Source organism: Ceratosolen solmsi, unplaced genomic scaffold, assembly GCF_000503995.2.
Source record: "Ceratosolen solmsi marchali unplaced genomic scaffold, CerSol_1.0 scaffold47, whole genome shotgun sequence".
In the NCBI taxonomy this organism is placed as follows: Eukaryota; Metazoa; Arthropoda; class Insecta; order Hymenoptera; family Agaonidae; genus Ceratosolen; species Ceratosolen solmsi.
Window position 1 is genome coordinate 1,391,911 of NW_011948419.1, and position 16,833 is coordinate 1,408,743.

At 25.9% G+C, this 16,833-nt stretch overlaps 1 protein-coding gene across 1 annotated transcript in view; it reads right to left on the reverse strand.

Annotated features, from left to right (window-relative positions):
- Positions 1 to 7,407: 7,407 nt before the first annotated feature.
- The window catches only part of LOC105360762 (uncharacterized), a 10,771-nt gene continuing 1,345 nt past the window's right edge, over positions 7,408 to 16,833 (reverse strand). The window contains exons 2-5 of the mRNA XM_011497762.1: positions 13,501 to 13,616; positions 11,296 to 11,813; positions 8,740 to 8,899; positions 7,408 to 8,030 (exon numbers count right to left, since the gene is read on the reverse strand). Coding sequence (XP_011496064.1) covers positions 7,444 to 8,030; positions 8,740 to 8,899; positions 11,296 to 11,813; positions 13,501 to 13,579 — 1,344 coding nt within the window. The 5' untranslated portion in view covers positions 13,580 to 13,616 and the 3' untranslated portion in view covers positions 7,408 to 7,443. The remainder of the gene's footprint in view (positions 8,031 to 8,739; positions 8,900 to 11,295; positions 11,814 to 13,500; positions 13,617 to 16,833) is intronic.

Below are 16,833 nucleotides of genomic sequence, written 5' to 3' on the forward strand. Positions count from 1 at the left end.
CACATTGGCTTTATTTATTAATTATAGAAGCAAATTTTTATTACAGCTACTACGTCATTGCTTTCTACTAATCCTCGTTTATCCTCGCGTAGTATTATTACTTTTGGCAAGTGCAAAGATCCATTAAACGCCAAATGGATTAAACAAATCTTTGTAAAACAACCTGCTAGTGTCTTTTATTACATTTTCGACGAACATGGCCATTAAAGGACAAATTATTAATATTTTTTTAGAAATTTCATAAGTAAAATTATTGCTTTTTCTTTACAAATAATTCCAAGTCCATCGATAGACACGGTATAAAAATATATAGAATATGTTATCTCGTAGATAATTTTTATATTATAATAACATATCTCATAAATCCAATTGATTTTATGGAAGATAAGTAAAAAAAAAAAATTCGATCTAATATAATGGAAAAATACCGTCAAAATCTCATTCAGTGACCCTATAACTTAACTCGTGTCATTTTATATGACATCACATAATTTAAGAAAATTATAATTAAATAAAATAAACTCCAATGCTACTGGCCATAATTACGAAATATTGAAACAAAATATTTAGAATGTCGATGTCTTAACAAGAATGTTGAATAAATTACCTTTTTGACGATTAACTTATATTTTTACCAATCGTTTTAACTTTTATCTTCGGAATTTATGTGTTGCGCATGAAATTTAATAAGCAAACCAACAAGCATATATATATATATATATATATATATATATATGTATATGTATATATATCGGTCTTTTGAAATTTTATCTAATAACGAGAGTTCATCTGTTTTATCTATTTTTCACAAGTTCAGCAAGAGAAGAGTATTTGCGTATTTATTAGACTCATCGAAAAATCATTCGATCCATATCCAACATTTGACATTCAAACAAGAAATTTAAGAATCCCGCGTAAATGCCACATTCTGATACGCAATGCTGCTAACTTGTATACTTCACACAAGACATTTGACATTTTATTTACACTGCTGCAAAAGCAACTGACTGTACGACATGCAATATCTCTGTCCCCGAGACATATGTCTTCTTTGGGCTACTTTCGAGCTAGATGATTTGGACGTGCGGCATTCGCCGAGCGGCATAAAATCAATTCGTCCAATCACAACTCGAAGAAACTGCTACGTCAACCACATGTAGACTAAATGTTAAAAGTTGCTTCATTTTTTCTTCTTTTACTGTTTTTTTTTTTTTTTTTTTTTTTTTTTTAATCAACGATCAACGATATTTCCTCACATTTGCATGTAAAATTTTAATTTTATTTCTGCCCCACTTGAAAAGTATTTGATTAACCAAGTAAAGTATTCTTCAATGATAATTATTCACAAGAAAATTGGAAAGGTTGAAGGAAATTATTTAATTCCTGAATATGAAATTATGTAATGTGAAAATTTTCACTATTTAGTGTTATTTGATTTTCTTACTGTTAAGAATTTCCAATGGAAATTTAACGATATAAAGTACATGTGATGTACCCTGCTCATGTGAAATATTTAAATTTGTATTTCTTTAAATTACAAAAGAATCTCAAATATAAAGACAATTTAAATTTAATTCCACAATGTTATAGCGGTCAATAATAAACAATATCTATTTAATGAATTTATAACGAACAGAAATACGCATTACATTATGCGAACAAAATATTAACGGGCGTATTATTTATTAATAATCTTCTAATTCTTGGTTGTTTGTAATTCGTATTCAAAGCGCATCAATGAACATTTTTACATTACGAGCAATGATAAATTTTAATGAGAAATTTCATTAATAATTATTAAAATAACGATGCCTACCATAGAAATTAATCGGAAAATTTATTCAAATTCGGATGAAAAACATTAAGTGGAACTTCATATTGAATAACGTATTGCATATTGTATGAAAAAAATATAATATTAAAATAGGATTATAATAATTAACGACATCAATTATACTAGTCAGTTATTAATAAGCACTCCTACGTTTAAAATCGAGCATTATTTTTATAACTTTTCTCTCAATTTTCTACGAGGTAAGTAGCTACTTACCCTTCACTAATTGCACTTGCAACCAAACGATATTTCTTCAACGATAAAGACTTTATAAATATATTCCCAATACTTTAATCGCTTACTGTTAATTTTATATGAATAATGAGTAGTATTATTAGATCGTAATTCATGTGATTTATATTTATAAATTATATGTTTATACATAGAAAATCATGTTATCAACAGACTTCCCTATAGATAGCCTTGCATTTTGCAAATTATTTAAAATCGATGCAAAACCGCGGCGTTCACATCATATGCAATTCGCGATTGATTATGCATTGTAGCTAGCAGCATACAGTCTGACAAAAGCTAAGTGGACATTGAAATATTTATTTATTAACTCCTGTAAAAGATTTAAAATGTTTAATCGTTTGTAAATCAATTTTCATTAGCATTTTGTACTGGAATGAGCAAATTCATTAAAAAAAAAAAAAAAAAAAAAAAAAAAAAAAAAAAATTAACGACACGCTTAAAGATAATAACATACATGAAGAAATACTGATTGAATTGAAATGAAAAATTACCTCGAATATGAATTTACAATAAATACGATTTTGATTGAAATTTCACTTAATATTAAGTTGTTTAAATATAAATTATTATAATCCTAAGAGATGAATAAATTGTTCGCGTTGCAACTCATTGATATTAATAATGTCTAAAAATAACTTTTTAAAAATAAAACATTTAGAAATAAAAGTATTTACCAAACATTAAATAAATAAATAAATTTTTTGTTTACTTATTTACTTGCATATCATTCTAAATAATCGCATCGCTGCATTATTTAAATTTTTATACTTAAATAATACTTTATGTTATAATATGTCTTTGCATAGAACAAACGGAAGCGTTTAAAATTGCTGAAAAAAATTTCAAAATTTTTATACACCCAAATTACAATAAAGTCGTGAAATTATTATTTATCGCCTAAAATCAAATAGAATATCGTATAATCGACAGTATAATAATAGAAAAATCACTTACCACTTTTCTTATAAAAATAAGTAGTATTTATTTATAAATAATTAATAAACTGCAATTCTTTATTAAAAAGAAATAATCGAAATTCTTAAAATATCAATAAAAATATTTTCAAATTCTTTGTATATATATATATATATATATATATATAGTATGAATTTTGTTTATATTTATTATGTGTAATAACTCATCGCTATCTATCATTCGTAGTTTATTTTGACTGAAAGCAAATAGTCTAATAAAAACTAAATGTTGCATTTGGATTTAAATTTAAATCAGTTCACTAAACAGTACGACTATAATTATATATAAAAAAAAAAGCGTTAACACAACAAAATTATTTATTCTAAATTTTTGATATTCAAAAATTTTTACCTTACCCTTAAACCGATAGAATTGTCGTTGCTAAATATTCCTTTGACATCAAACGCAATTTGTGTCAAGCATTTCTGTTTCTAAATTCAAATAAACAGTTTAACAAATACGTATAAGTAGTAAATATAAAATTAGTATACACGAAAAGTTAATCGACAATTGTAAATCTCACAATAAATTCTTTTACTTTAACTTAAACAGATTTTTATACGACAGTAGGGATTGCTGCATCAGCGTAAAAATCTTCAAAGTAAATAAAAATATGATTACAAATTAAAATTTATTTTAGTGATTGCAAAATCATATTAATAACATGTTGATTAACTCTCGACTGAATAAAATTGGATTTTATATATTATGTTACAAGCACATCATCTCCAAAGGACCATTTACAAATCGGCAAATGTGTCCCTAAATACGATCAGAAGAAGTATTAAAGTACCCTCCCTCCCCCCTCTTCTCTCTCTCTCTCTCTCTCTCTCTCTCTCTCTCCGCCATTCATCAAAACTTCACGCATATACCGAAGTATATTATAATTGGTAAAGAATCAAATTTTCATATATTAAGGCAGCTACAAGGAATATACTTTGAAGTTTTGGCTACACTCAGTAGCTTAAATAATAATATGATTAATTATGTAGATTTCATATATTACAATATAGGATACTGATCTATTGAAACTGACGAAGAAGCAGTGACTCTGGTAGTCGCACCTTATCACACACAGAATAAATCTGACATGAAAAAAATAACGAGAAAAGAGCGACTAAACTGGTTAAAATATAACATTTGTAATTGATTATACTTTTATGAAGATTATAAGGATTAACTAATTAAACGTTCACCCATACTTAAAGGCCTTTGAAATACAAGACGATACGAGTAGAATAATCACAACGATTAAAAGAAATTCAGAATTATTAAATTAAGTTCTTAAAACCTCTTCCAACCGTTAGCGGTACTGTTACGCTTTTGATACGAAAAATAATATTACAAATTTGTAAATAATGAAAAAACTTGTAATTTATCAATTGATTTCGAGCTATACAATCACTAACTCGACATACATCAAAACTTAACATAACTACAAACAAATATTGTCCAACAATATCAATTTAACAATTTACATCTGATACGTAATATATTTTAAGCGGTATTTCAAATAATAGATATTTTGACGTTCAATATTCATTTGTAATTAATGAAAGAATCATAAATTAAAATGTATAAATATATTTAAAAAACCACACACACACACACACACACACACACACACACACACACACACACACACACACAAATAATTGTAAAATCAGTAAAAATTTAATAAAAAAAGTTTTTATCGATAGATCTAACGACACTAATAAATTCAATAATAAACTGAATATAAATTGAAATATCTTAATAAATTCTACATAATATTACATATGATAATACTTACATTTATTTGTGATTAAGACTAATGAGAAAATATAAATCTGTTATCCATAAAGGAAAATTCCTTGGAGGCATATTATTGCCCTTTCTCCTTCCTTGTTTATGAAAAGATAAGGGTTATACAAATAAGAATGAATTATATAAATTATAATATGAGTATTATTAAGAAAATTCTTATGATACTTAAGAAAGAAGAAAATAGAAATTATAGAATAAATATATTTCTCTTAAGTCACATAAGTATATTACAAATGAATAAATCAAAATTTACAACAACTACTCATACTCAATAATCTAGCTTAGCTGAAAATCCATTAACAGGAACAGGAATACTTGTTTACTATTGTATATGCATTTATATATTTATATTTATAAACATTTATTATTTATGGTTGGTTTTCATTAATGTAATTTATTTCAAAATCTCACCTTTCAATCATTTATTTACTATCTATTTTTAATATCATTTTGAGATTGGGTTTAGCAATATCAACTTTTAAACGGTTTATTTCATTGGTACTAAAAAAAAAAAAAATTGCATTTGCTTCTCTTATATACAAAGAAAATATGTGGATGGTGATTTATAAAAATACTCATGAAATAATAAAAACTGCTGAATAAAAAATGTTAAATATTCGTTATAAATGTAGATTGAATTTCCTTCTATCTGTAACAAAAATATGACAATTACAACATTTATAACTGGCATAATACAAAAAAATTTAAAAAATGATTATAATCGAGGTAAAGTTATTTCTTGTAATGGAATAGTATTATTATATGCATGTATCGGTGGACTAAGCATACATATCAAATGACCAAAACTTTTATTAATTTGTCATTGCAGAGGAACTTGGTAAAAAAATTTTAACATTAAAAATTAATTGCTAAAATTCACTTGCAAAATGAAATCAATATTACCGAATAATCTTCAATGATAATCATCACAACATCAGGTTACGTCTACATTAGAATATAATGTGCGCGCGCGCTGAAATCGTTAAATATGCAAATTATACATTTTTATTTATTAAATAAGTATTTAAAATAAATTTGATGGATTTCAATATTTTTCATTGTAATCAAAAGATTCTTAAGTACAAGTATAACATTACTATTCCTAAATATAATAATTTTATTAATGATATTGAAATCATTATATGTTACAGTTTTTATTATATTATAATTATAAATTAAGATTATAATTTATTTTATATCACTAGGTGAATACATAATTGGGAGAAATAAAATAATAGTGGATGAAGAAAGGACAATTTGAATTATTGCGTGTAATATGAATAGTTATAATGACAATTAATAATAGAGGTGAGATTTGTAATGATTAAAATATTTATTCGATTACTTTATTGTTAAGCTATAAATACATTTGCATAATTATGTATCGCATTATTGGCATGGGTTCCTCTTCCTGTTTAACGTTATTAGAGTTCTCGGTGTGACTTAGGGTCCGTCCAGACATTACGTAATTGAACTGCCGCGAGAGAGAGAGAGAGAGAGAGAGAGAGAGAGAGAGATTAAAATAGGATGATCTATAGGCGCGAATGAGAGAGATAGGATTAGGTATGGAAGTCGCTTATATAATATCCGAATGGACCCTTGTTGAACATATTTACAGTATCGTTCAGGCGTTCGATTTATTACACGAAAAACAAAATGTAAATAAAATAAGAAAAATTGTATTACCTACTGCTAGTCAATCACACAACTAATCAGCCCAAAAATTTTTTTTTCTTTTTAAATTTACTTACTAAGCGCTGTAATGCCTGACATGCTGCAAGCATGACAAAAAATTTGTTATAATTCTACTACGAGTTCTCCTTTTTAAATCCCTTGCAATTTCAACGCATTACCGTATAATACCCCATATACTAATACTTATTAATAATATGTCTACGTATTTACGCTAAAACTGCTTTAAAATATAAATTTTATAACATAATGTATACATTCACGGTATAAATTCAAAATATTAATTGCTATAATTGAAAAATAATATTTGAATGATTCACTCGCTTCAACTGAATTTCAACATCAAAATTTCAACATTTATTGATTACAAGATAATTATTTTAATAGTCATTAATTTCATTAATTGATAATTCACGAGTCAATATCATTCTATGAACAATATAATAATATTATATACTTCGAAATTACAAAATTTCTATGAAAATTGTCAGATTAGAATTTAAACTATGGGAATACATCATATTTTTCATATTTTCTAACGATAATCAAATCCGAATATTTTCCAATCGTTCGGAGTAACGCACACAAATTGCCCGAACTATTTATAAATTTATTTGAACGCGGTATAATTTTTCAATCCCACGCTATATCGGAGAACCCGTTTGCACGAATTTGTTCAAATGGACAAGTGCCAATGGATGATTAAGGATCGTATGGAGTAACTTTTATATACGAGGACAAAGCGAGTCTTACGTGAATTCGAAAAACAACAAAACAAGACAATAAGACAAAAAAAAAAAAAAAAAAAAAAAAAAAAAAAAAAAAAAAAAAAAAAAAAAAAATAGCGCGAGAGTCTAGCAAAATAACAACGTGTTGGCGCATTATGGATTATTGGACCAGTGCTCCCACGTCCTGATGACGTTGTAAAGCTTATCGCCGGGACTCTGGGTGTGGGCCACCTGCCTCTGGCCAATGAGCTTATAGTCCTTGGCGAGCTTATTGGTCTTGAGGCCGTGATCGAGAAGCCTAACCGCGGTGACGATTTGCTCCTTGGGCGGACTCTTGTAGCTAAAGTCGCCGACGAAGGCAATGCCGATACTCCGGTTATTATAATTGTGAGTGTGGGCGCCCGCGGCATCCCAGCCCCGACCTTCGTACACGTTCCCGTCGCCACCGACGAGGAAGTTGTAGCCGACATCGAGCCAGCCCTTGGCCTCTATGTGGAACGTCTGGATGACCCGGACGTTCAGAATGCACTTGGCTTCGTTGTAGCAGGACTGCGTGGCCGTGTGACTGATAATCGCGAAAGTCGCCGGCTGGACTTTCAGTTGGCGGGGTGAATCCGTAGCGGGTTGAGCGCCCCAATCGGTCCGCGTTATTATGTGCAGATCCTTGGGGTTCCTTGTAAACTCGTTCGCTGCTGAAATTTCATCGGGGCGTAATTTGATGATTTGATGATTTGAGTTGTCTGATTGGGAATTAAATCGGCTGTTGCATAAGCTCTTGGGAGAGAAATCGACAGTAATGTTACAAACGACCATTCAAAGATTCTTCATTAAAAATATAAAGCTTCGATCAAGTTTGGCGGAAATTGAACGAGCATCGTTCGACAGAGCTGCGGCATATTCATTATTAATAGTATTTTTCATTTCAAAATTTCAAAAATTCTTTTCAAAAATGTTTCCAGATGCAAAAATATATAATTTATTTTAAAATACTAATAATATAAACTAATACTAATAATAATATCATAGTTTACCAATTTCAATTATTTCAATTATGTTTATTTTATTATGCTATATAATATTACATAAAAGATGATGATAAAATGTATGATGTCAGAATTTATATTAACATTTAAATTGATATCGAAATAAAGAATGGCCATGACATAGTATAATTCTTATAAACGAACTCAACTTTAAACGTATTTCATTATTTGCGAATATAGAATAAAAATCACGTCTTGTTAACAAAAATATCGAATATAGAGGAGTACAGAGTTCTCGGGTGTAAGGTCTATAAAAATATAAATTATAAAAAAAATAATTGATTGGTTTTTAAGGATTTCTATAGCTTGTGGCAAACTTTTGACAATCACAATCATTGAATTATATTATAAGAATGTTAGTAAGATTATTGAATTTCATTAAAAAAAATCATAATACCTTGCTTACCTATTAAATCTTCATTGGCTGTTGTAAAAAATATTCCAATGAGTAAAATTCCAATAATCAATGAAAGGGATCGTAATAGTAGATGATCCATTTCTATATTCAAAATGTGTGCAAATAATAAATCTTTTATAATATTATTACGCAAATACGAACGTGCATACTTATAGCGTGAAAATGCAATATTTAGTTATTATTATTAATTAATTATTTTCATTTGGCTTTTTTTTTCTTTCGTGTTTTTTTTTTTTTTTTTTTTTTTTATAAATTAAATATATTATATTGCATTTAACTTTTATAAACAGAAATTTATTCACTGTATTCAATCTCACGTACCCACGGATGTACGTTGAATGACTGGCATCAGTTTCCCTTAGCGATATTTTTTAAATAACTTGGGAGGGGAACCCCACTGACATATTATTTAATTTTGCAATTTAATTCATGATTACATATATTCTCTCTTTATATATATATTTGTTTTGACTGCAATAATTTTAACTGTTACAATGAATATTTATTTTTCTAAATATAACTCGATTGTTCTACATAAATTATAATCATCTATATATATATATATATATATATATATATATATTACTTCATTACTGATTTATGTAAAATTAATTGAGTAATTTAAAAAAAATAAATAAATATTCATTGTACGAATCAAATCTGTAAAGTTTTTCATACCTTCAAACTTTTAAAAAATAAAGTATTTATCATTCACTTTAATTATTAAATACAACAAAGTTCACAAACTTTTATTCTTTTTTTTTTCTCTGCATACTTTTAAAAATATGCAACAACATGTATAAACAAATATGAATCTTCAAATAAATATACATTTTATTACATTTATGAAATTCTTGCATAAAATTATGAATTATTAGTACTCGATAGGTCTTACTTGTGAATTTTTGTTTTGTTTCTGTTTTAACGCATATCTGTCTATACTATAAAACTTTATAATAATATTCTCATTGTTAACATTGAATATTAAATTCAATTATATAATCCGAAAGAATTTTTATTTAAAATATTTTTAAATTATCTTATAATATCGATTTAAATTTAACACATTTATAGCAAATAAAAAACAGTTAAATTCGAATAAGATATTTGATAAACATACGATTAATGCATAAATAAGAACAAATTTTTTTTATAATACTCGAATAAAGAAATTTGTTCTTAACTAAATTAATAATTCGTCATTACTATTTATCATTTTCAAAAATTCAATTTTAAATAATTGTTTATTGCAAAAGATTTGGGTGTTTGAATAATTTGTTAAAATTGTTTTTCTTTCTGAATAATATCATTTAAATGAAAAATTTTGTTATCAACGATTAGGAAATTAAATATTGTAACATGAACGATGGAAAATAATAAAACTGATAAAACAATTAAGATTATGAATAAAAAAGTATAGTTTTAGTTCTTTCAAGTTTCATAAGAAATTTTTAAGCGACAATTGTAAATATCAGAATATTAGTAAAATAAAATTAATTTATCCATAAACAAAAGACTAGAAACACAAAACAGTAGAAATTATTATTTTAAATAGTATGAAAATATAAAAGTTTATCAAATATGAAAGATATTATGATGTCTTCTGTTATATTCTTATAAGCAATATGATTATATGTTTTAATATTAAATAATTAAAATGTGTTTAAATATATGGGGGAAAATTGCTTCTTATTGTAAATTGGAAAAAAATCTTATATGGAAAATTTTCAGATCAATTAATACAAATTCTACTTAAAATCTACACAATATATATATATATATATATATATATATATATATATATATACACAAATATAAATACATATTATTTAAAATATATACAATATATATATATATATAATTTGTATTAATATATACATATATATATATATATATATATATATATTGTGTAGATTTTAAGTAGAATTTGTATTAATTGATCTGAAAATTGTCCATATAAGATTTTATAAGATATATATATATATATTCTATAAAATATGCAAGTGACCACTAGTATATTCTTTAAGATTTTACATTATGAAATTTAGGGAGATTAAGATATTTTAAAAATCAGTTTAAGCTTATATAAGAATAATTTAAGCTGTTATATATTGTATTTAATTATGTAAAATAAAAGATATATCTATGTTTTTTTTCCATAATACCATTTTTCTACATCTTAATAACTAATTATTTTTAACAAATCTTTAACAATTATTAGAGTAAATATTTGATTTTTATATTTTGATGTTTACGACTTTATTATTCATAATAATATATCATATTAATGATACACTGATCATGTACATTTATTATTGGTTTTTAATTAAACATACATATAAAACGTAGTATATTTTAATTTTCGTATATTAATAATTTTCTAGAACAGCAATACATTTTTGTTTCTACGGGATTTTAGATCTTTTGTTATTTTATAACGGCACTTCCACATTTAAATAATATTTCACTACTTTAAAGTGAGCAAACAATTATTAATAAAGCCTGAATAAATAATTAAATAAACTCTATATATAAGACATTTTATAAATTAATGATTGGAACCCAGTGAGGCCAAGTTTTTATAACATCCAACAAATGAACGCCAGGCTTCAAAATATTAGTAACCTGTCTCAAAGCCAAAATCTTATAATTCTTAGACAGCTTTTTCTGCTGAACGCCCAACTTTAAAAGCTCCATGGTAGCATCAACCTGCTCCTTCGCAGGCACCATCTGAGAATAATCTCCTATAAAAGAAATAAAAATGCTCTTCACATCGTAGGACCTCTCCTCTTCAGATTGATAACCCCAGCCACGGCCTTCGTAAACGTTACCGTCGCCACCAATGAGAAAGTTGGCATTGATGTCTAGTTTTCCGAGATGATTCATGTCAAATGTTTGCTTTTTACGAATAATGTCTAGGCAGCTTGTGTTATTATAACATCCCAACGAATTTGTTTGGGTAATTAGAACAATCGCCAGAGGCTTTCTTCCTAACGAAGGTAATGACTGTCTAGGAGGTAAAGCACCCCAATTAGCGCGGCTAACTAGGGTGAAATCACCAACTGCAAATTCAAATAATCAGTAGTATATTAAACTGTTTTAATTATTCAGACAAAATTAAATTATTCAGACAAGGAAACTATTATTTACACACTAAATATGAAGAAGAAAAAAAAAGAAAAAAATTCAAAAATAACAATTTTTTCACATTGCTTGAAGAATATAAAAAGGCATTTTATTTTAATTAAATTAAACTAATTAAAATCCATTCTAATATTTATGTCTTTTGGGTATTAAAGAAGAAGAGCTTATGTGCATCGCATACAACATTGTTCATTTATACTGCTACATACATATATATACATGTACAACTGAAAGTTCTTATTGAAATAGAAGTATATAAAGATACTGATAATTAAAGTTAATATTTTTCGGTTGGCCAATTCTATTTTAATCATTGTAATTCCATGCATAACCGAATAAATTTGTATATTTAAGAAGAAATAATATGAAAAGTAAATTTCATGAAAAAAAAAAAAAAAAAATCTTAGTTATAAGAATAAAGATAAAGCAGTCTGATTGAAACTTTAGTACAAACTCATCATATTACTGTTGGAATAAGAAAAACGTATAATAAATATTGATACAGATCGAGATACTGATAAAAAAAGATACAGATTGAGGTATTTGGATACGTGATCCTTAAAGAATCCTTAATGGATGTTTCAAGATAAAATTTTTTCAATTTGCAGAAGCATTGACTTCGAACAAAAGTGTCTTTAAAAACGATCGTTTGTTCTGTCGATTATAATTATATGTAAAAACATCCGAAATGAAGATACAAAAGGTTATTAGCCTTTAACTAAAAATTTTCTTTTTATAAAACACTATTAATATCTGATAATTTTATTATTTATTTTATAAACACAAGTTTATATCCGAACACCAATTGGCGTAACACTCTGTCGATAGCTTAAATCTGTAGATCATCTGCAAAACCTTTGCGGATTTGCATGCGCGATAATAGAATGCCAATAGACCGATGCTTTCTCAGAGAAGAAAATTAGTTGCTCAAAACGAAAATGAGCATCCGAGCGTATAAATGAAACTACGAACTTTCTCCTAATATAATGGATAGATAAATCGACCGACGAGTTATGTTTTCGGCCATTTTTGCATGATCATTAATCATTATCCAAGCTCCTACAGAATATGCGATATAATATAATAATAACATAAGTAGAGATTTGTAATAGAATAGAATATTATTGAATTATCTCGTATTCCAATCGCTATTGTGACCGCATAAATATATAATAAAACTCATTTTTACATTAATTTTCAGATTTGTCTGATAAATCGCATCGACGACTATTCAAACGAGATAGATTTGAAGCTTTGAAAGCTCGTGGGGATTCCAAGACTCGGCAACGACTTGTCCGAGTTTATCGATCAGTGGATTCGCATTGATCGTAAATAGATAATTAGAAGCATTTGGATTGAACAATTTCAAAACCCTTCGACATCCCGGCTAAATCTACTATCGCTAAATCTTAAAGATATAAAATTGTTAATTAACAGTTACGTTACTTTAATTAAACAATGGTACCAGTTTATTTGATAATTACAAATAGAAAATTATAATTTAGTCTTCAGCTCTTCGTGATATTCATATTTCAATTTAAAAAAGAAGAAGAAAAAAAAAAGAAAAAAATAAAAACAAAAAAAAAAAAGATAAAATTACTTTACCTGTAGCATTGTCCATTAACGTAATAAATAAAATAATGCACAAGGCAAGGGTGACCGACAATGTATTCCTCATCTTCATTTTTTCGAGCTTAATTGCTTACTTAAGCTCCCACAACCTAAAACATTGGTATTTGTATTATTGTTATATTTTATTGAATCCATAATTAAAATAATTATTTTTATCAATTATAAATTAAATGTTTCCCATGAAATCTTAATATGGATAAAGTAAATTAATAAAATATTTTACATTTTATAAAATTTATGAGTTTCATACGAAAGTTATATATATGTGCATTAAAAATGAAAGAAATTAAAAATTGTGATGATAATTATCACAATAAATTATTCAACATATAAGCATTAGTAAATAATTACAACAAATACATAATATATTGCTAAGTATAAAATAATATATACAATTTCATATATATATATATATATATATATATATAAATATATATCAAAAGCCCTAATGACAAAATTTCATATAATAAAATATAACATTAGTATAGATATAGGTTAGTGCAAGTGCACATGTAAACAGATTTGACTTGATTCTATGTATGATTAACTATTTAAGTAAAATACTTTTTCTCTATTCGATTATAAGGGTTTTTTTTTTTTTTTAAAAAGTAGTTTTTTACAAACCATGAAACGTGAAAAAATTCACGTGAAACTAATAAAAATGTGGGTCAATATACAAACTTATTATTACAAGGTGGCATACGTATTAAAAATAATGTGTCATTAATATTAAGGTTAACTAATTAACTGAAAATTTACATTTCGTAGGCATTTGATAGATTATTAATAATCGATAATCCGACGAGTTTATATGGAATACAAAAATTTATAAATTATTTTTCATCGCCTTTCGTCTACAATAAATATTTCTAAAATATCCTATCTAAATGAGTTTAAATTTTTATACCTTATTTTTCAAAAATTCTCTGCAATCGAATGTGAAAATTTTATTTACAATTATTTTGGTAAACACCTCTCGAAAGTTATCGATCACACACTTCTGAATAGCTCACAGCACACAATCTTAACTACTTGCATAACTCACCACCACTCTATTTATATTACTTAAAGATATTTACTTTATTTACCTACATCTTACCCTACTTTAAAATCTGATAACATTCTAATCTGATGGTATTTTAAAATAAAGCAAATAAAATGAATCGGAAGATACAATAAGATGTTTAAATATTTCAAAATCTAAATATTTATAAGATAATTATTCTGTACACACACGCATAGTATAAATTCATAATATTATTTGCATTATTTAATCGCAGTTGTTATGGTATGTTATAAATATGTTATAAATACATATGTTACAATTATTAAGAAATTATTAATAAATCAAGTATTAAAGTTTTTTGCAGATTGTTTAGACGTTTTTAAAGGTTCGAAATCTTTTGCAAAGGATTTTATAAAAATTTGTATATTATAATTTGTCGACTATTCTACATTCCTAAGTTGAATATTCAAAGATTATTTGATCTTTACCGAATATTTATAAAATTATTGTAAAATTTATTTTCTATTCCACTTCATTTAGCTACTCGATGTCACGCTATCCGACATCTCTTTACATATACAGATCATATATACATATACATCATATACATCATATACAGATTTTCCATCTCTATCACATCGACGATATTTTTTTCGTAAAATCCTTGTTTCGAGTACTTTATTCTTTCTCAGACACTCTCGTTTCTCACGGCTTAAGCAAAATGAAAATGTTAATTACGCGACTGATTATATTCATTAAAATGTACAATATTTTTTTATCGATATACGCGTAAAAATATGTTAATGCACGCTCGGCCACATCTCCTATTAAATTACTATTAAAAGCTTATTAATCGCTGGTCAATAGAATTAATATAAGAAACTCATTTGTTGTAAATTATTTATCTAATGGATTACATTTTTCAAATTCATAAATAATTTTATTGCACTTTTTCACAATTTGTATTATCTCAATGGATTTTAAAGGATAAATTGTTGATTATTCGTTTAAAATGCTTATTGTTTAATGTAACAGATTAAGTATGGACAATAAGTAATAATATTTACCTATAGTACAATAATATTTATGTATAAATAGAGAATCAAAGTAATGTAATGCAGGCAAAAATTTTATCACTTGCATCTTAAATAATTTACAAATTGCATTTAGAATCTCATTCGATATAATTGAAAAATTTCTATTTGCATTTATATATATGTATATATATATATATATATATATATATATATATATAAATATATATTAATTAATGGTCTTGTCGATATTGTCTAAATCAAATGTTTTATTCATTTAACTCAATTATCACTTGCGGAATAAACAAATCGGTAATTGTAGCGAATACAGTTGGATTATAAATGAGTATGGAATAGGTTCTCTAAAAAAAAATCTTTACAGACTCCTAGGATTTTCCTAGGTTTTCACTACATCAAACTCAAGTATTAATATTTGTTAATGTGGGTATACGTAGATCAAATTATAAATAATAAATTTATTTCAAAAATAATTTTTTTTCTTTTTCTTTTTTAAGATACAGTAATCATTCACACTTTTACTCTTGTCATTATATTTATTATTGTTATTATAGAATTGTTTGTTATACTTATTCTTTATTGCTAAGAACTTTGTTTCGTATATTTCCTGCTATTTTTGTTACCACTCTACTTATTTTCTCCTTTAAGTTTATTTCATTTATCAATTTCAATTAAGTCACAATTTTTCAATTAATTTTGTCATCGTTAATTCAAAATTCCAGTGTCAGTATGCAGCATAATTATTAATATAATTATTAAATCATTTTAATTGTCTATTGTGATTAATCTCAATCGATTGAATATTCAATGTAATTATTAATTTTGCTATTAATAGACGCTATTTGCTTTTGATTGATCATTCGACTTAGTAATAATTTTGCCAGTCACAATTCTTCTCACTTATTTAACAATAATAATATATAAGTTATATTTAATATTCAATGTATAAATCAGCCTATAATGATATATACTGGTAGTGTCATTTAATTAAAAATTGATTGATTTAAAGAAGTGAATATTGTTTTATTTATATTGGTACCGATGAGCCGGTAATAGCCCCAACTAAACCAGTATTTATTAAAACAGATTTGACTTGATTTTATGTACGATTAACTTTTCAAGCAAAATACTTTTTCTCTATTCAAATATAAGTTTGTTGAAAAAAGTAGACCTTGACCATTATTCACGTGACAGACATGAAAATGAATGTCAATATATCAATTTATTATTAAATGGACATATACGCAT